Genomic DNA, 20,389 nt, shown 5'->3' with positions numbered 1-20,389 from the left:
ATGTGGTTTGTTTTAACGTTCAATCTAATTCAATCTAATCTAATCTAATTTAAACGATCAATCAAGAAAATTGACAGATTAATCGACAATTAAAATACATTTAAGTTACAGTCCTTTTAACCTTGCTAACAGAACTTTTCACATGTTAACACATAAATCTGCAGTGACTCTTCCACTATATTCAGAAACAGAGGCATCAGAAACACACTTCGATTTGCCATAGCAGTTGCTAATAGCTTTTCTCTAGGCTTCTGATTAACCAGCATGGTTCAGCATGGCCTTAGGGTTAGGGTTATAACGCCACCTGTTTGTTTGGCATGTTCCCGACAGCACATTTAATTGTTTTCTTGTTCTCATCTGGACATTTTTAAAACATTGATTGTGTGGATGGGATTTTTTTTTCTTGGAACATAGGCATAAAAAACCTGTTTTCAAAAATACCTGCGCACGTGTGGACAACATGTTCTCACTTTCAACTCATCAAATTTTGGCCAGTGGCACTAGGCTTCAAACTGTGACGGTCTAGGTCATCCTCTAGTGGCAGTTTTGGACACTCATGGAAGGCGTGTTGATTTCCACTGGTTACATGTGCAGTGTCTTTTAAAGATAAACGAACTACTTTAGATTTACATTAAAGACATTAATTCCATAGCGCTGTTAAAAAATACAGGAACGAAAAAGGAGACAAACACTGTTCTCCTGGGTGAAAGTCCCCTGTTTGTTTGACCCATCCACCACCCTGTCTTCCAACCCCACTCAGACTTCTCATATAGACATTAGAAAGGGCTTTGTGCATTGGAATTAGACACCACCCACTGATTGAGCTGCTTTATTTATAATGCTCTGGGAATGGGAACGGGTTGGTGTGGACTAGGCCTAAAGCACACACGCACAGAAAGAGCTGTCAAGCAATATGACAAACTCGTCACGTCTGCTTATCGGTGGATCTGCAGTGCTCTCGCTTCACCCCTTGTCCTCCATAAAGGCGAGACATTCGATTGTAAAGTGGTGGGGTTATTTCTGTCAAGGGCTGACTCTGAGCATTAACTGTGTCCTCTCCTCGGCACTTGTGAAGAGCAGAAACCCTCCATTTTCCACAGCTCTGCTCTGGAACATTTAGCCATTCAGCCCAGGCTTGGAAAGGCAAAGTGCGTTTAATGAGACATGCCTTGCCATCTCCATCTTGTAACTCCCAATTGAGGAGACAATGAAATTTCATTGGCCCGTACTGTGTAATCCCCGACTTTCTTAATGTAATTGGAAATCAAAGAGTCCCCTTTTGACTGTCCCTTTATTACTCAAAGCAGCTGGATGGAGGTTTTTTTGTATAGTGCAGTTATTGGTCTCCAACAGGCTCGGGATGTGGCTCATTTATTGTGGGAAACCAATAAAGTATCTTTATGATGGAGCCAGGTAGTCTTACATGTGTATCAGTGCCTGTATCCCTGAGTTTTATCAGCATTGTAACACTTGTATGCTCCAGGCTGCTCACCAGTATGGTGGGATTAATAGGTGCTCGTGGGTCAAATCCAACAGCTATTGTCTGCATTGATTGTGGACGTGAAGTAAAAGTTGTGTTTTTGTGCGGCAGCTTACCTTAAAGGTCCAGTGTGTAGGATTTAGGAGGATATATTGGCAGGAATGGAATATGATATAATATAATAAGTATATTTTCTCTAGGGTATAATTGCCTGAAAATGAGAATTGTTCTTTTTGTGTGTGCCCAGTTCAGACCAAAGGTTCATGACAAGACAAGTTGAAACAGGCAACTATTTGCAATGTGCCCTTCTGTAATGTTCTATAAACCTGTCGGCTCACACCAGTGTAAGTAGATGAGATGGTGTATCATCTCTATGCAACAACTCTCTGTACGTCTGTTCTGATTTCCAGCTTTTCAGGCTTATTTTGTGGCTGAATATAATCTGTAGCTTCTTAAAATATGAATGAGGATAGTGATAGTGAGATACTGGCTACAGCTGCATTTGTAGTAGTGATGAAACAGCGAAAAACGAGCATCACATAGCCTGTATTCATAATAAATACGCCACAGTAATATAAGTAAGCAGCTCCAATTCACATACAGCGAGCAGCAGTAGCGACCCACCGTCCGACACCGGCACAACATGAGAATGGAAACAGAGGGCTTGGCGGGGATGGAGCACCTGCCGCAGCAAGCGAACACACCGTATGCGGTCATTTTGACTTGACCAGCTGTCTTCACTGCAAGCTGATTGGTTGTGGAAAGAGCTAATGTGCTTTTTGTTCTAAAACCAGCCGCCAAATTGCAGGTAACACCATCAGCTGGCTTGAGTTTAACTCAAACGGCCAGTTCACACTGCTGTAGCGTTTCTCTGCAAAGTTCTAAAATGGTTTTGTCTCGTTTCCAATCACTGGTCTGAACTGGGCTTTAGAATGAGCCGTTTATATCTACATAAGGAGTGGGTCCTTGTCTACACAGATCGGCTTGTTGCACTGCCATGTTCCCACAGCAGCTCAGAATGGACAAACCAAACACTGGCTCTAGACAGGACCATTTGTGTTTTCGTGTAAGACACCGTAGCTGAAAGGCCGTCTGCTACGAGTAGCTTTGGAAAAACATTGATTTTTTTCCCCCTTGAAATTGCTTTTACTGGTTTAAATCACTGGGTGCATTTGTTTTGGAGAGGAAGAGACCTCTGTTGACAATTTGGCTCCTGGTAAAACACCTCTTGAACGTCTGAATCTTAGCTGCCCGTGTCCAGCATACCGAACTGCGTAAAAGAAACACTGATTTGTAACATGAAACTGCTTTATTCAGTGTTTTTAACCACCTGGTCTGTTTGACTCCTGGTTAAGAACTCCTGATCAATGAACACTGAAGGAATTCTAACCAGGAGAAGTTTCAGCTGGTTGCAGTCTTCAATCCTCCCCGCTAAACGCCACTAAATCTCCTTAAATCTTACACACTGGACCTGTAAGTCACAATATCCGGGGATGATTATCTTCCAAATCAAGTTTTCAGACTGGAGCAAAACAAGATTAAAACAAGTCTGCCCGTCTCATTCTGTCTCATGCCAAAAACTTTAATTTCTTCCCTCCACAATTTCTCCACTCTTTCAGCCCTCGTCTTTCCTCTCCGGCTCCAGCTGTTGCAGTGGCTCGACCAGTTATTAACACACAATTACAATCTATTTAGGAAGCATCATTGAGAGGACCAGTGCTGTTAGCAGCTCATTTTCTACTAAATTAACTTGTGCTCAGAGCAGCGCGAGCACAGTCGTAAAAAAGGCTTGCAAATTTTTCTGTATTGTCTGTGAGTAAAAGTGGTAATGATTATGGGTTTGTTTCATCAGAGCAGATGCAGTGTCGGGAGTTGATTAATTGGGACACCATTAATTGAAATGTTGGTTATTTTCTGTAAAAATAGCTGTCTAGCACTCTGATAGTCTTTGTTAGCCTCTCGGGCTGTGTTTAAATGGCACACAGTAAATGTCGTGTATAAATCTATTAGTGCTTGCAGATAATTGAGTGAGTAAAAAATGGACAGAATACACAAAAAGCGTCCAGATTTACAGCTCACATATGGAAATATTTTGATTTACAACCATTTACAGCAATGCAGTTTTCATTTTCCTCCCAAACATTCATGCATTTTTATGCTAATCATCATTGTCTGACTTAATTCAGATGACTACAACATCATAACGCGTATTTTATTGTTCTGTGAGTGAACCTTATATACCTGAACATGCCTGCCCTCCCCTCTTCTAAAGCTCCACTCCCCTATATGAGACATGATGCACCTTTAATGTGTCGTAGTGAATTATGAACAGCAGGGTGGGAGGTAGGCTGCACACCGGGAGCCCACAAGGCATGCCAAGATCAAGCAGCTGAGAGGAAGGAGGCATTCCTCTGCATACATGAATATCATTTCAGCAAGAGACTGAGAAGAACAAAGACCACTGAAGTTAATGACTTTTCTGTAGTGTGTCGCTGCGTCTCCTCTGTCCTCTTGTAGTTGCCAGGTTCAAAAGAAGAAAAACAAGTAGCTGTGGCAGGAGTACCAGAGATAAGAGCTCTTACCGGCAACTTGCTTTCTCCTTTACTTATTATGTCCCCTGCTATGATATATGAAAGCAGGCGGCTGTATTAACAATAAACCGCCTTTACACCTCGCATTGAAATGCATTTTGCAATCAGATAGTGCTTGATCAAATGAAAGCACAGGTGTAAATACACACAGTACTGAGGTCATCAGGTAGTCAGGCATAGAGACTACATCAAACACAGATGTAAAGCAACTGCGGTTGCATTCTAGTTGATTAATCTCCTGATTATTTTTTCGATTAATCAATTCGTTTTGGTCCAAAAAATGTTTGCAAATGGTGAAAAATATTGATTAGCGTTTCCCAGAACACAAGATGACGTCCTTAATTGTCTTGTTTTCTCCACAATCCAGAGATATTCCATTTACTGTCACAGAGGAAGAAAGAAACCAGAAAATATTCATATTTAAGAAGCTGGAATTGGAGAATTTCTTAAAAAAATTCATCAAACCAATTAATCAATTACCAGAGTAGTTTGATTAAATATTTAACAATGAATCAATTAATTGTTGCAGCTCTAATGGGCGGAGATATTTAATTGTGCTTGACTGTTCCAAACCAATGTGGTTGCTACTATTCGCCAGTTAGCTAGCGAGCTAAGCTACTCGTATGCAATGCCATTGTTCAGACAGCTCATAATTCTGAAGCCCAAAAAGTCCAAAAAGCTGTTTTGACACAAAATCTGGCACTGACTACCGTACGCCACTGTGGAATATCAACAGGGACTGAACTTTCATGCACATTCAGCTGTGTCAGTGGGTCTGACTGAAAACCAGTGGAGAAACTGATATCACCGCACCAGTCATACTTTTATTCTGTGTGCTGTTACTTGATAATTCTCATCAACATCAACTTTATCTGTATATTTATCATTTTCACCTCATGAGCTGCTTCTTTTTCTCCTTCCCTTCCCTTCATTTCAACTCTAATGGATTTTGTTTCCTACAGCTCGAAATCAAACACTTCAAAGGGCCTTACAAACAGAATGACAAATTTGGGTAAATAGAGTGCAAACCATCTATAAGGAATATGGATACGGGAAACCCAAGTTTGCAGATTTTAATTCCTGTACTCACTATGAAAGTTTGTCATGTAGCATCTAAAGCCCCGTTTCCACCAAACACTTTCGGTATGGTACCTTTGGAGCCAAAAGTAACCCTTCAGACATGGTACCTAGACCCTAGTGTTTCCACCACAAACAGTGCCCGTAAATGCGGGCGGGGTTGTCGTCACTCACTGTATTCCTCCTTTATCAGTCTGCACCTCGTCTATCATCCACAGAACGAGGCTGCACGCCGTCATTTTCAGAACAAAATAAAACAGGCTGTAGTGAGAGTCTCTCTCTCCATGGGATATATAAGAATAGCACGTTTGTGCATTTAGTCCTTCTCAGGCAAGCTCAGGGGTTTAATGTTGCCGGCGCCCACAGGAACAACGCTCCAGAGGATTAGAATATATACAGTTCACATATCAGGTCGAAATTAATATATATAAACACTTGAAGATCCACTCATTACTAAAAGTGTATGTCATATAAAACCTAAAGTAATGGTCAAAGTTGTCATATGGAATATTTAAGGTGTGCTGATGGATTCACGTCTTCATGTCATGCATTGAGTAACATTGCAAGTTAATGTTCCACCTTAAACGTCGGCGGCAGACGGGCCAGTGGATTGTGGGGGGAAGTAATTTTTTCTCCGTCTCCGGCTAGGGCGAGAGGCAGCAAAACATCCTTTATTTTATAGTTAAAGCCAAAACCAGACACAACTCAGCCCTGAGCAGAGTGACTGTCCTCTATTGACCAATCAATAGACTGCAGTGATTTTGGCTCCAACTTTTAGTACCAGATCTGTGTGCTAGGTACCCCAACAGAGGGGGGACCAAAAATGGGGACGGTACGGAACGGTTCCATTGGTACCATCCACAACTTTACACAAAAAGCGTACTGAACTGAACTGTTCTGTATGCTCAGTAGAAACGGGGCTTTTGTTTAGCCAACATTTGCTATTTAGTATAAAACACAAAATGCAGCTGAGTCTGAAGGATTTGTTATTAGTTTTGCATGTTTTTGGTCAAAAAGTATAATAAAAGTTTTGATCTGATCACCAAAATCAGCAGGATTTATCCTCTGGGGACCATGAATATCTGCTTTGCTGTCTGCTGGCTGATATTGAAGCTTCCTTTGTGATAGCACCATCTCAAAGGTAAAAATTGTCATTACACGCTGTAGCTGCTAGAGGACTGAGAAATGATCTCTGCGCTGAATAATTATGACATTTGAATCATAAATTTAATCAAATTAAACTTCTAATCTTTCCCAAAATGATTTGCAATGTCACTTTACCAAAGGAGTTTGTTCTTATTCTGCACATGCTCTTCCTTTGCTTAATCGCTACAGTCAAGGTGCCCTCCGCCTGATCTGTAACCCAGATGTGACTGTGTGTAAAGGCGCTGTTTGTGCATGTGGGGCGCTGCTGAAGAAGAACACACACGTTCAAAAAAACATTGACAGATAAAGGTCAAAAGAACAATCATCCTCATTGCCACCAACATCATAACACTTCAATATTTCTCTGCTCCCCACTCTGCCTTTCTGCCAAACACCCAGAACAAGCTAATTAAATCTTCTGTCAGGCATGGAAATCACTCTGCTTTCATCCTTCCTCCATTCACGTCAGTCACATCAGGGACATGCATAATGACACGTGTTTTAGGGCTGTAATTCCCTCCTGCATGTTAGACGTTTCTCGCCCTCGCCTGCATGCTAATCATTAATGTGGCGCTGTTTTCCAGCTGCGTTAGCGTGTTGCACTTGTCCAAGACAGAGATGTTTTAAAATGTGTCGAGAAGGATGGTGTGTGGCAGCTTCACTGAAGCTGGAGAGTCAGCTTAAGAGGTTATGCAGATCAAAGAGCACAACAGAGACACACAGGTTGTGGGAAATGCAGCACTGCACTCACACATGCACACACTCCCTCAGGGCTAAGATGCTGGAGGGCTTTAAAGTTAGCTGCCACTAGTCCAGGAATGCACAGGAGTCTCTTTGTAAGGAGGACAGCTAGCACATTGATCAGAGTGAAAAGGTGGTGAAACACTAACAGGATATTGTGCAAACAAGTTCTACACTAATGGAGGATAAAATCAATGGCTACTTATAGGAATTTACAATCATAGCTCATCAGAAAAGTTGTGAATGAATCACAGACTGTGAAAGAAGTTGATGTAACCAATCAGTTTGTGGACTAACATTTCGAGGTCTTAAGTTTGGAATTTTGGTCGTTGCCATCTTGGGTTATGTGGAGCCAGAAGTGACCATATTTCAATGAGAGGGTGTGTCTGACTGAAGGCCTTTGCACTAGTCCGTTTTTTTCGGCTGCGTTTTTTAAATCCGCTATTCGAACAGCACAGAAACCCTGCACACCGATTCCGATGTGCCGATTGTTCGTCTCTAAAAGCTTCTGATGGATGTGGAAAACGTAGCAAATCAAACCTGTTCTGAAAATTTTAATGACGGACGAAAGTTTTGGACTCAGTGTGCAAACGTCAATGACACAACGTGAAGTCGTTTTTATTTTTAGATGTGCGACAATTTCAGACTCTGTGTGCAAAGGCCTTGAGAACCCTGACACACCAAGCTGACAGGGGGCTGTCGGTCAATATCATGCCATCAGTGAGCATCTGTTGCTGTACTTTTTGTGGTGTGTCCTGCACTCTTGGCACCAGTTGGCCCTTGTTTGCTGTTTCTTGGCTGATTCAGCATGTTGAATTGGGATCTGATGCTAATTGGCTAACTAGCGTCTTATATCTATCCTGTTGGTCTTTTGGTTTCCCTTTTTGAATGACAAATACAGACTACTGCCACCTGCTGGTATGGAGAGTTATTTCCTCTCATGAAGGTGCAGATTGATGTGTTAGTTGGCCGTTGGCTGTAGTCTTTGCGGTGTGTTCAAGCGCAACTTTTTGGCCAAGACACAGACAATGTAAGGCAATAGGCCCGTTTCCACCGCAGGGGTAATTTTACGGGGCCGGGGCCGTTGGTGCGTGTCTCCACCGCTGGAACCATCCCCGAAGGACAGAGTTCCGGAACTTTTACAGGGGCTAAACAAGTCCCTGCCTCGGAGTAGGTACTCAGAACGGCCTCGAGAAACTCCTGGCTGGGGCTTGGGGATTACTTGGTGCTGATTGGATATACTCAAGGCGGGATGTGACGTTTTGTAATTAATAACATGGTTATCGTAGAGTAGCTGGGCTACCCGTTAGCTGTTAGCGGTGTCTGTAGTAACTCAATAAACGGTCCGTGAAAAAAATATTTTTTCCAGCGGATATCTTAGTTACAACATGATTGAGCTAGCAAAGCAGTTTTGTGTTGCTATGTGTGTTATTTATTCAGTTTTGGGAAATCACGATGTCTAGAAAGCATCAGCTGACAGGGACAGCTTACAGCAGCAGCAAAGCTAACATCAGGACGTCATCTGTTAAAAGCCTCCCGTTGTCGGATACGACATGAAACTACTCCAGTTAGCTCAATCATGTTGTAACTAAGACATCCGCTGGAAAAAATATTTTTTTCATGGGCCGTGACCGGAGTTATTACAGACACCGCTAACGGCTAACGGCGTCCCTACGCACCTACGCCCCTACGCCCCTATGTCGCCCCCGTCATAATGGTCGCACAACGATTATGTCACATACAGAGCCCGGTGACTTTACAGGAACCTTCCTCCTACTCCGCTCTCTCAGTGGAGACACAGCGGTTGAGAGGGCCGAGCGAGAGGACGTTCCTGTTGTAGTTCCTGCCCCCCAAATAGTACCAGGAACTTCTTAAGTGGAAACGGGCCTAGTGCAACAGTCGGCCTTTGTCGCCACTAGTTCATTGATGTGGGTTTGGTGTGTCTGTGCCTTAAGACAAAAGCAAGTTCACAGTGGCATAAATACACATTGCTATGTCTCTGCCCTGATTGACAGGTTGCAGTGGTAGGGACTTCATGCTCCAAAGCTTACTCTACCTTACGGTATATTTTACTCTAAATGGATCATAATTTACAAAACATCAGGCTGTATTGAAGAAGACTTGAAAGTGGCAACTGAGACCATAAACTCATTAGGAAAATGAGGTAATAAATCAAGTGAGAAGTAGGGTCATTTTCTCATAGACTTCTATACAATCTTACTTCTTTTTGCAACTAGTGGAGTCGCCCCCTGCTGGCCATTTAAAGAATGCAGGTTTAAGACATTTCTGCATTGGCCTCACTTTTCAGACCTGCAGGCTACGTCGAGGTTTTTGTGTGTGTGTGTAGCAGTGGTTCCTGTCTGTGTTTTGCTCCTCTTGCTCGCAGCATGTGTGTGTGATTAAGCAAAGATGTAATGAATAGGGACAGTGGCTTGTTGTTTGGCTGTAGTGCTGTTTTCCAGCTGAGAGAGCCATTAACCTGTTTGGAGGATCGACAGTGAGATTGCACAACGTGACCTGACCAAAACACGGACTTTTTGGCTTTGGGAGGTGTTTTCAAATGTATACAATGAATCATAACTGTTTGACAGGAAGGTAAACATGTTTGTTTGTGGTTACGTGACGGAACAAGCAACTTTCCACAGAAGAGGAGTTTGCTCCCCGCTGTGAAAATCTCCAAGTGTGGTGTTGGGTCTACTTTCTGTCAATAAAATGGAGCTAAAATGGAACTGTTTTGTGTTTGTGTTCCTCAGACCAGTGCGGTGCTGTGTTCGGGAGGCTGTGCTCTGCTGGCTGTCAGCTCCCTGTTGGCCATCATCACCATCTTCCTGCCTAGCGGAGGATGTGAGAGGAGGATCTGCACCCTGGCTGGATACATGCAGATGGCTGCAGGTCGGTACAGATGCACACACATACTCACACTAGATACAAAGAAAGAGGGCATCCTTCTTGCAAATAGCTAAAAAACATTAAATTTTTTGAACTTGCAAAGTCCCGTGTCTGTGTTAAATTCATAATTTCCGTATCTTGTACGCTCCCTGTGCCTTTCAAGTGAAAGACATCCTGCATCCTTTACCATTAGAGCCACTCTGCAACAAGCACTGATAGCACTGTCTATTACTAGAGTTGTACAAAAAAAGCATCTGACTTTGTTGCCCATCAATCAATAAAACAAAACAAAACAAACAAAAAAACAACAACAAAAGAAGCAACCCGAGGACAGCTGCTGCTAGGCAACCAGAGTCTGCATAGCACTCGTACGGGTGAAAGCAGCGAAAGGGAAGGCGAGGATAGATTTAGAGCCTGCTGTAAAAAGACAATTATGCCTCCTTAACACAGGTCATTGGTTCAGGGTTACATGTGACTTATCAGGCTGCCACTTTCACTCAAACAGAGAAGTAGTCTCGTAAACAAAGCGACGTCTTGTCAGCGCTTGGGCTTTAAAATCCCATAATGCAGCACGGCTCATGTCACTGCTCAGTGCCGGCCTTCACACTCTTGCCTTGTGCATCGGACCATTTAAATGGCAGTTGGTACAAATGTTTTGCTGTTGTTATACGAGAGGATGTGCTCCTGTGTGCTTTACTTACAGCAACATATTTTCTTACACGTGTTGCACTGAAACTAAATGTGTTTTTGGCTGGACAGCAGCAATGCGAGAGCAGGGGTCTCATTTATAAAACAATGTGTAGGATGCATACTAAAAATGTACGTACGGACAAAAGCCAAAAATGGTGTGTGCCAAAAAAATATTCAACAAATTCAACAACCAGGCTTCCACCTCACCATCTGTGTCACCAATTTACTGTCTCCAAAATGTTTGTCAGCATCAACTCTGTTTTTATCGATCCCAACTTTTGCGTGGGAAGTGGCGTGCACCTCTTTCAGGCCTCGTTTTGTACGTACACAATGTTTAGAAATGACACCCCAGCTTTATGAATGCAAAAGTCTGTCATTGTTGCTGAGTTGCTGAATGAGTGATTAAGTTACACCACTGGCCAGCAGAGTGTTGGTGTTTCCCCATCAGCCATTGTGCCTTCAAAATGAACAGCCTCCACAGTGTTTCTGCTGGGAATGTCTTTGCCACCACAGCAAAAAAGAAATCTCTAAAGAAAACTGCATGTTCCGCGATCGATCGTATGTAACATGGAAAGCCAGTGAGGTCATTATAAGTCTCTTTTCCCCTGTTGTTGTTTCATGGTTGATCAACTTTTTCCCACTTTATCGAATACAAAAGTTGAGACATCTTTAGAACATATTAGTTTATGTTAGTTTAGAATTAGGAGAAGTAAAATAACTCTAAAATAGAAGTAAAATATTGAGAAAAATTTTTAAAAACAGGATAGGCTGTCTTATAAAAGTGTCTTGTAAAAGTGCGTGAGAGGATATGACATAAAAAAACCCCTATTATTATTTCATTTCCAGGGTTCAATGTTAAGGTTTTATTTATTTTCTTCTCTTGCCAACTTATTCCTGCCACAGTGTCACACAATGCTTGTTTTCAAATCACTCTGTTCTTGTCACTTTGTTCAAGTCACTCTGTTCCATTCAAGGTTACTCAGTTGTAGTAAACATGTTTTCCTTCTAAGTTGACCATAAGCGTCAAATATTTCTGGGCCTTAAATGCTCGCTTGCTCTTCAGCTAATAAACTTTGTCTTTATCTGCTGCCATTTTCTTGCGATTGCCCAACCGGTTTGTGCAACTTTCAAAAGGGATGAAAAAGAAGCCAGATGGCTCACTCATCAGCCCCAGAAAAAAACAGTGTGTGTAATTCTTTTTCACCACTTTATCAAACACAGAAGTTCAAACAGACATCTGTAGAACATAAGATTAATTTATTACAATTCATCTGAGACATGGCTGCCACAAATACTGGTAAAAGCAAATTAAAAAAAGCAAGTTTATATCAGGAAGTAAAATATTCAAATTGATTATAAAAAAGGACAGTCTCATTAAAGTGTCTTGGGATTACTTAAAATCTAAATTGTTTTTAATTTCATTTCATTTCAGGAGGAGATTTATATTTGTGTAAGCACTATTGTGCCAGCAAAATCTAATTGTTTAAAAAGATATTCAGTGTACTGTATTTTGGTCGTATTCTCAGTCTCAAACATAGCTTCACCAGGTCATGTGAAAGGCTATCTCAGTATACTTTAAGGCCCAGACACATCAAACCAACATCAAAGAACTAGTGGCGACAGAAGCTGACTGTTGCATTGCCTCATGTCGCCTGTGTCTCAGCCAAAAAATTGGCAAGTGAACACACCACAAAGACTACAACCAACAGCAAACTAGCGCATACGTTCTGCACCTGCTTGAGAAGAAATAACTCTCCATACCAGCAGGTGGCGGTAGTCTGTATTCGTCATTCAGAAAGGGAAATCGGAAGACGAACATTAAGGACTCAAGACATTAGTTATCAAGTTATCACATTAGCTACACAACCAGATGTTGGAAGAACAAAATATATTTATCGTGCACTAGCGGAATATAACACCAACCATTACGAACAGTTTCTGCTAAAGAGCTCAACGGCATGTTTTGATCACGCACCCTCTTGACTTTCCAGTTGTTTACTTTCCTCACTTCTGTTTCTCTTCAAATGCAAAGAGCTGAAGTACCAATCGGACTGATTTTACTCACCAAGGGGCTCCGCCACCGATTCAGCATGTTGAATCGGACAAAAAACAGCCATCAAGGGCTGACGAGGACCGACAAGGGGAACCAAGTACCAATCGTGCGGGACACGCCGCAAAAACTAGGGCGAGAGATGGTCCGATGTTAACCAACGGCTGACTGTCGGCTTGATGTGTCAGGGCCCATAGGTACAATGATGATGATAATAATAATAATAATATTTATAATACGTTTTATTTATAGAGTCCTTTCATGGTACTTAAAGACACTTCGGGATCGGGAGAGGTCAGTGCAGTCTCAAATGTGTTTGGGGAGAGAGTTCCAGAGGGAGGGGGCAGCTATGGAGAAGGGTCTGTCGCCCCTGGTCTGGTGCTTGGTCCTGAGTGGGGGAGTCAGGGGGTTAGCATCAGAGGAGCGGAGACTGCAGGAAGGAGAGTGGTGGTGGAGCGCACGAATAGGATCACTACAGAAAATTGCAGATGTAACAATTTGGCCTCAATTTGGCACTCGGACCAAACACGGTCCAGCTTCATCGTAGGTCTCAACCTCGTCTCTTTCTCTACATTCCTGCCATTTTCTGCCTTTTCTTTCGCTCTTCAAGCACTTCTGTTGACTAAGTCTGAAGTCTGTTCTTCACGTCAGCTGATCTACAAACCTTATTTTTCCCCTCTCTCATTTGTTTAGCTTTAGCAGCAATCACGTAGCCTCTATCCTTGAGAATATTGAGTAGTTAATTTAAATCCCTGCATGTGCCATTTAACTAACCGTATTTAGAGGCTGAATTCATTTGAGCAGGTTAAATGTTTACTGACAGAACTGGAACTTTCACAGGGCATGGTTAATGGTGTGTTTAAAGTGGCGCTTATTGCTTACAGCCAGGCTCTAATACTTCTGTGTCTGACTCCAGCATCAGATCAATGCTGCTTTGGGAGGATGAGAAGGAGTCTGTGGCAAAGCAAGAGCCTCTTGTGGATGTGTGTGCGTATCTCTGTGTGTAATCCTGTTGTGTGAAATAGAGCTGTGTGTGTGTGTGTCTTTCATAGCGACAGACTTTGCTAAACAACAATGCGACGCAAGGAACCGGGCCTTTGTTCCGTTTCCAGGTCGACTCTTGTCTAGATAGACGGAGGTTTCACAGAGAGAACCACAAAGCCCCGAGGAGGGCAGATCAGAAGACTGTTTGTTTTCCCAGCACTGCAAGTGTGTGTGTGTTTGTGAGTGTTACCAAAGAGGGCTGATAAACTGAAACAAGTAGATTAAGAACAATGGTTTTCTTTGTGGTGTGCATATTATCAGCGTTGTGTTTGAAGGTGTGTGTTTTTGAGCAGATTGGGAGAAATGAACTGCTGACGAGATGATTGTCAACTTTCCCTTTGCAGATAGACGCCTGTTTTGATCCCCATGTTTTCTACAGTATCTTTGACAGGCAAAGGAGATGTCAGTTTGTTTGTGTGTGTGCGTGTGTGTGTGTGTGTGTGTGTGTGTGTGTGTGAGAGATGATGTGTTACCCCACTTATGATGCCTGAAAATCATTATGAAGACAAAAAATACAAAGCACAAAGTGAGGACATTTTTCTGATCATAACTTCTTTCGTGGTTTGGGATATGTTTGAAATATAAAGAGTAAAGGTTATGATTAAGACACTTTGAAGCTGTGTTGTGAGAGGATCTTGTTTCATTTGCAGTAAATCAAAAGTGTTAACCAGTGAAATATCAGATAGGAAGGGAGGGGCGGAGTTTATTTGATGCGTAGAGTGCTTGGTTTCTTTTGTTTTTTCGTTGTTTGTTAATTTTTTGGGGGGTAGTAAGTTTATATGCATTTGTAAGCTGGAAGGATTGAAGAAAGCGAAATTTTCAGATATAAATGCAAAACAAATCTGCACTTTTGTCATCTGTATATCGGTAGTGTTTCCAACAGAGTTTGAATCTGACTGGGGGGGTTGCTAACTTGTTGTTTTGGGTGTTTTTTTGTGTATCAGTCTGTGCTCCCTCTCTAAATTCGAAGGTTTTGCATGTCCCTAAATGCAGCGCAGGCAGAACTCTACATGTGTCCTTTATTTTCCCCTCAGCAGTTCATTGAGTTTCAACTTACTGGGTGGAAAACTGATGGATGACAGGAGCAACTGTTTCTGAGTGCAAGCAAACCTTAGACCCAGCACAATGAACGGTTAAGTTTCCCTTTCACTGTGCCTGGTGTTCTGCTGCTCCATCTGTGACCAGAGTGTGCTCTGCGCCGCGAGAGTGTGGATAAATGAATAACTGAACAGTACCAACGGCGCTCCTAATTAATGGTCCAGTTCAAAAACTTTAAAATCAAAACTTGGCAGCAGAAGTTTTATTCAAGGCAGGCTGCCACAAAAAAACTGAATGTGTAGGAAACCTTGTTGTAAAAAGATAGAAAGGAATGAAGATTTTTTTTTTTACATTTGATTAGCCATAGGAGGTCAAATTTCACATCTTAAATCTGTTGCACTATGTGGCGTTAGACAGTAGATAAGCATGTGCTACATTATATTTGGTAGGATACAACTGCAACACTTTTTTTCCACAAAAAGTTCAATTGTGTGGTTAAAAATTCTTAAAACTGCACAGATTAGGTTCACAAGTTCATGTTCACGGCTGCCCATGGAGCTCATGAGTTCCACTTGAATTCAGCGTAATTTCTCCTCTGTTGTTGATGTCCAGCAATGTGACGGTTGGTCTTTGTGGTATTTGTCTCGCCCTCCTTCCACTGTAATTGGACAGCTGAGCAAAAGTGACACTGACAAGTGGTTCACACAGCGTTTTACTCAGTCATATTTAATTATTTTTTAATGCTTTGTGAACAGAAAAAACTGTCAAACATGCAGCGCTCAGCGTAGGATAGGCGCTCAGTGCCTCGACATGCTGCTGGTTTATGTAGCATAGTGTGAATATGTGGTGCTTTCATGAAAAAAAGCAAAAACATGAACGTAGCGGTTGTGGCAGCAGGTTGCCATCTCCTGTGGTCAACTGTACAGTATTGCAAAACTGTGGTCATTGCAACAGCCCTAATTTAGCCTTAATTCAGGGTGCAGGTGACGGCACCTTCTCCAAATGTGGTGGTTTCAAGTACTTTTTCGTCGACGTCCCTCACATCTGCAGACCCTGTGCTAACAATACATGCACATAATTCAAACAAGGATTGTGTGAGACAGCATCAACTAGAGGCTGAATCATCCCCCCGTAACTGTGGTCACATACAGCCCACCTCCAAAACCGACGCTGCTGTTTTCATTTACACCAACATCTGCTGCATCACTGCTACTATTACATAGCGAGAACGTAGGAGGCACAGCCCAGGAGTGATTGTACGTTCTCTCAGAAGTATAGAAGCACATGACCTTACATATCAACAATTCTGTCATGTCTGACGGCCCACTTACACTCGCACACACACACAGCCGAGGACTGGTTTGAACTAGGAAAAACCTTTTTTCGAGGTAAAGCTGCCTGGCTCTTTCCTTTCTCAGCCCTGTGGTCCTGTGGGTGAAGTCCAGAATTAGATGTGAACTTGCTAACCCTCCACTGGTTCAGCTCAGCACTCCATCCAGTGGCTGAGCTGCTGCGCCGGCGAGCTTTGCCACCATCAATGTTTTATGCTCAGAGAGAGAGGGAGGCTGAACATTTCTGTGTGCTGAGGCGGGGAGCTTTTTCTCCTCCTGTCATGCATATTTCATCAGCCTGTTCTTCTTAGTGGTCAGGATCCATTGGATTGGACGGCTCTTTGGTCGGGCGCAGTGTGGTGCGTGTGTGTGGGGAGAGTGAACGGACAGGGACACATACGGAGTAACTCACTTTACAGGATAAAGAAATAAATGCAGATATAACTGGTTTAATGTTCCTTAATGACACCTGAAGTTAACATTTTATTATTCTGAGTCGCAGTGACAGTGACTTCACCCTTCACTCTCACTCATCTCCTCGGTTATTTCATTTTATTCAGATTCCTCCGCTGACAGGAGCAGCTGAACGCCACGTTGGGGTTTCGTCGTGGTACAATGCTCAGGCAGATTCTCCCAGAGCAGTTATCTGCTCAGGGCTGAAGACATGTCACACTCGGCTGAGTGTACAAGCACTCGCTGCACACACAAGCTAAATCTCAGCTGTTTTCCTGCAGGGTTATAGCCATATTAACATATGGAGATAATTTACATGATGTGCTTACATAAAAATGTGCAGGAGATGTTATGTGCTGCAATGATTGGCTGTTGTTTTCTCTTTTTGTTGTTGATGTGACTGCAAGTGAGTCGATTCCAGTTCAAAAAAGAAATGTTTTTGTGTGAAAGTGGCTCTTTGGGAGTTACTTGGGTTGAGGAGTTGAAAGCGATACGCCAGAAGCTGTGTTTTTCTGCTCTTGAAAGAAATATGAACCACAGGGTTTTTTCTTACCTGTACAGTCGGATATGTTTGTGTTGCTGTGGTTTCTCATCCTTGCATGGAGAGATAACAGGAGAGAAGTGGCACTCAGCTGCACATGTGAAATCTGGCTTTACTTTGACTGCTGAATTTGTCGTCACTGTTTGGTGACGGTTTTTCAAAAAATGACAAGCACGTAAACTCAAGTTGTCTCAAGGGTGCTAACAAGGGACCCTTAAATTTAAGAAATATTTCATGTGCAGCTGCATCAAAAATTTCCCAAAATATCAAGATCCTATTGAAGTCCTTCACCTCAAGACATCATGCATCGAGTAAAGAAATCAATTGTTTCCCAAGCTGAAAGCAAACATGTTAACTGAAGACACATATTTCTGTGGTTTCACCTCATAGAGGTGAAGTCCTGAGGTAATAGCTAACTTTAGTTTGCCTTGTTGATGTACAAAGCCTGCTATATATTTGACCTTTGAATAGATGTAGATGTCAACATATATTTTTAGCTAACATCAATTGATGCCACTGGTTTTCGTATTTGAAATCATTTACATGCTTTTTCTTTGCTTGGGAGCCTCTGAAGTGAAGCAAACTCATTGAAGGTATTTCTGTTAGAAAAGAAAAGAGTGGTTGTTTAATGTAAATAATTATTAGCAGTGCAGTGTGGCTCTAAGGATGGCAATGTCAGTCTTGAGTCTTTGACTCACACTGAACTATTGGATGGGTTGCAATGAAAATTGGTGCATAGATTGTGCGTTCATGTCTCCCTAAGGGTGTAAATGTAAGCATACTTGGAGTAAAATAAGATGGTGAACATAGTGAACATTATACCTGCATGACATCAGCATTTTGGCATTGTGATTGTGCACGTGTTAGCATTTAGCTCAAGCACAGTACAGCCTCACAGAGCCCCTGGCATGGCTGTAGACCCCTGAGGCCTTTACACACTAACTCTATACTTTTGTCTGGAATTGACGCACATTTAAAAGGAAATTTTATTGATTTTCAATGATTTTATCCCACAAAAAAGATACAAAACAGGTTTATTTGACATAAATTCAACTATTCCTGACCTGACTATTAAGAAACACTGTTCATCATATATATTGACAACTTGAAACCAGAATCCCTGATTCCATCCCTACCACCTTACCCACCCAACATTCAGATATCCATTGATGGTTGATCTCTGCTGCCGCACAACATTTATAGCTGCTACCTTATTCTTTATCAAGGGATTCCTGTACCGAATCAAAAAAGTCCAAAAAAGGACTCCATATCTTAATAAAGTTTTGAGAGGAACTTTTGAGTGTGTATTTGCTTTTTTCTAACTTTAAGATATAAATCTCTGACCCAGTGAGAAAAGGATGGGGAGCGCGTTGATTCCAATTCAGAAGGATCAAACTTCTTGCCAGAAGAGTAATGAAAGCTATAACCTTGTGGGCTTTATTTGGTAAGATAGCACGGGAATCCTTCAAAGTTGGACCAGAAAGTGTGCAGACTGGGTTGGGGTTCAGTTGGGTTTCAGACATCTCGCTTAAAGCTTTAAAAATAGTTCTCCAAAAGATGGAGAGGTTTGGACATAACTGAAACACATGCATTAAGTCTGCTGGCTGGCATCTACATCGAGGGCTTACTGGCGCAACATTTGAGTATAACTTTGCCAGTATAGCATTAGTAAGATGAGCTGAATGTACCACTTTCAGTTTTATGTAGCTATGTTTGAATTTCTGCCTTTTTCACATCCCTCAAAAGCCTTTAGAGAGTTATTTGACCAAGAGGCAGTGGAGGAAATGTGGCGTAACCTGCAAGAGACATACATCCGCAACAAGAGAGAGGAGAAGGGCAGGAGTGGACAGAGGGCCAGCACGGACACAAGTGGAAGATTATGAAATCAACATTCCTTTGGAAATCTTTCATGACAAGATGCTGAAATTCACAAGAGCAATGAGGTTGCTTACAGCACAAAGAAATTTAATAGTTGCACGGTATCACTGCATAACCAAGGTAGCCCCGGTGCCAAATGCAAGACGCTGGCAGAAAGCGGCAGTGGTCAGGGAGGTACCTCCTGTGGTGAAGAGAGCAAATGTGTCTTTACATTTTGCCTTGTATTGCAAATGTTTGCAACACATAGACCAGTGAAATGCATCGGACCGAGTGAGTAAGGTTACTGTGCATAATAATCAGGTGACGGAGTAAAAAGAGAAAAGGCATACGAAAAATACAGACATGGCGTGCAAGGGCTTTAAGTCTTAGCAGAGGTCAAGAGATATTTTCAAACCCTTAAATATTCCCCCCCTCCCTTTTTACCATCTCATTAATTATCATGTGACCCTTCAAATTTATTTTGGGAGTTCCGACCCCCATGTTGGCATGCATTGATTTAGATCAGTATTTGATAAGTTTTGAGTGTGCGGAGAGGCAGGTGGAATTGCTCATGGGCACTTGGGAGACCAGCCTCTTGTTGTACAATAACAACTAGATTATTCCTCTGATATCTGCAGATATCACAGTTTCATTCACAGGACGGTATTTAAATCAAAACCGTGACATTTCTGCTGCTCTTGGCAATGAATGAACGAATTGTGCCGTCTCAGCGAAATGAATGGAAACGACTCTGTGGAGGAATATTATCATTCGCTCAGTGGACCAACTTTTAGCTGAAAAAGGTTTCTAATTTACAGCTAAACTCCATCCAACCCCGGCTGTGCCCGGTGAACATTTCCCTTTGAAGCTTCCCTCTGTGCAGCCCTCTGAAACTGGGCCTTCTTATCTGCATCTCCATCACAGAGAGTCCTTCGGTGTTTCTCTTTTTTTTTTTTTTTTTTTCTTCGACCCTGGCTGCCTGGGAAAGGAAAGGCAGTGTGTAACTCCGGTGCGTTCCCTCACACACACTCTTACATCCAGTTCCATTGTGCTGATGCTGAGGAAGCCCGGCCTGCTGTGTCAGCGTTCCCTTGGGCAAAGCTGCTATGCAGATGTCCTCCGAAGCATGGTGATGAAAATAGGAAGCTGCTTTGATCAAAGCACCTGCTGTGTTATTTCAGTGCTGCTGTTGCTGCCGGAGCCCATATGGTACCTGTGCCAGCTGTCAATCACCTCTCTGATACAGATGAATACATTTTCCATATCAGGCTGGATTAGAGCGGCAGACTCTATTAGCAAAATGTGTCCCTCCAACAATTAGACCACACTTAGTGAGTTTTTCTTTTCATCATGCGTGAGGAGAGATGATTGGACCATCATTCATGTCACCATTAGTATTCCGAAGTGCTCTCCTGCAGAAAGTCTCAGACTGAGCGAGAGAACTTTTTCTTAGAGAGCAAA

The 20,389-nt window shown here is 42.4% G+C and overlaps 1 protein-coding gene across 1 annotated transcript in view; it reads left to right on the top strand.

Annotated features, from left to right (window-relative positions):
- Positions 1-20,389, top strand: part of LOC126388298 (LHFPL tetraspan subfamily member 7 protein) — a 160,995-nt gene that overhangs the window by 35,005 nt on the left and 105,601 nt on the right. Inside the window, exon 2 of the mRNA XM_050041339.1 lies at positions 9,789-9,927. Coding sequence (XP_049897296.1) covers positions 9,789-9,927 — 139 coding nt within the window. The remainder of the gene's footprint in view (positions 1-9,788; positions 9,928-20,389) is intronic.

The sequence above is a fragment of the Epinephelus moara genome, chromosome 3, assembly GCF_006386435.1.
Source record: "Epinephelus moara isolate mb chromosome 3, YSFRI_EMoa_1.0, whole genome shotgun sequence".
In the NCBI taxonomy this organism is placed as follows: Eukaryota; Metazoa; Chordata; class Actinopteri; order Perciformes; family Serranidae; genus Epinephelus; species Epinephelus moara.
Note: the sequence above shows the minus strand (reverse complement) of the source record. Positions and strands in the feature narration are given on the sequence as shown.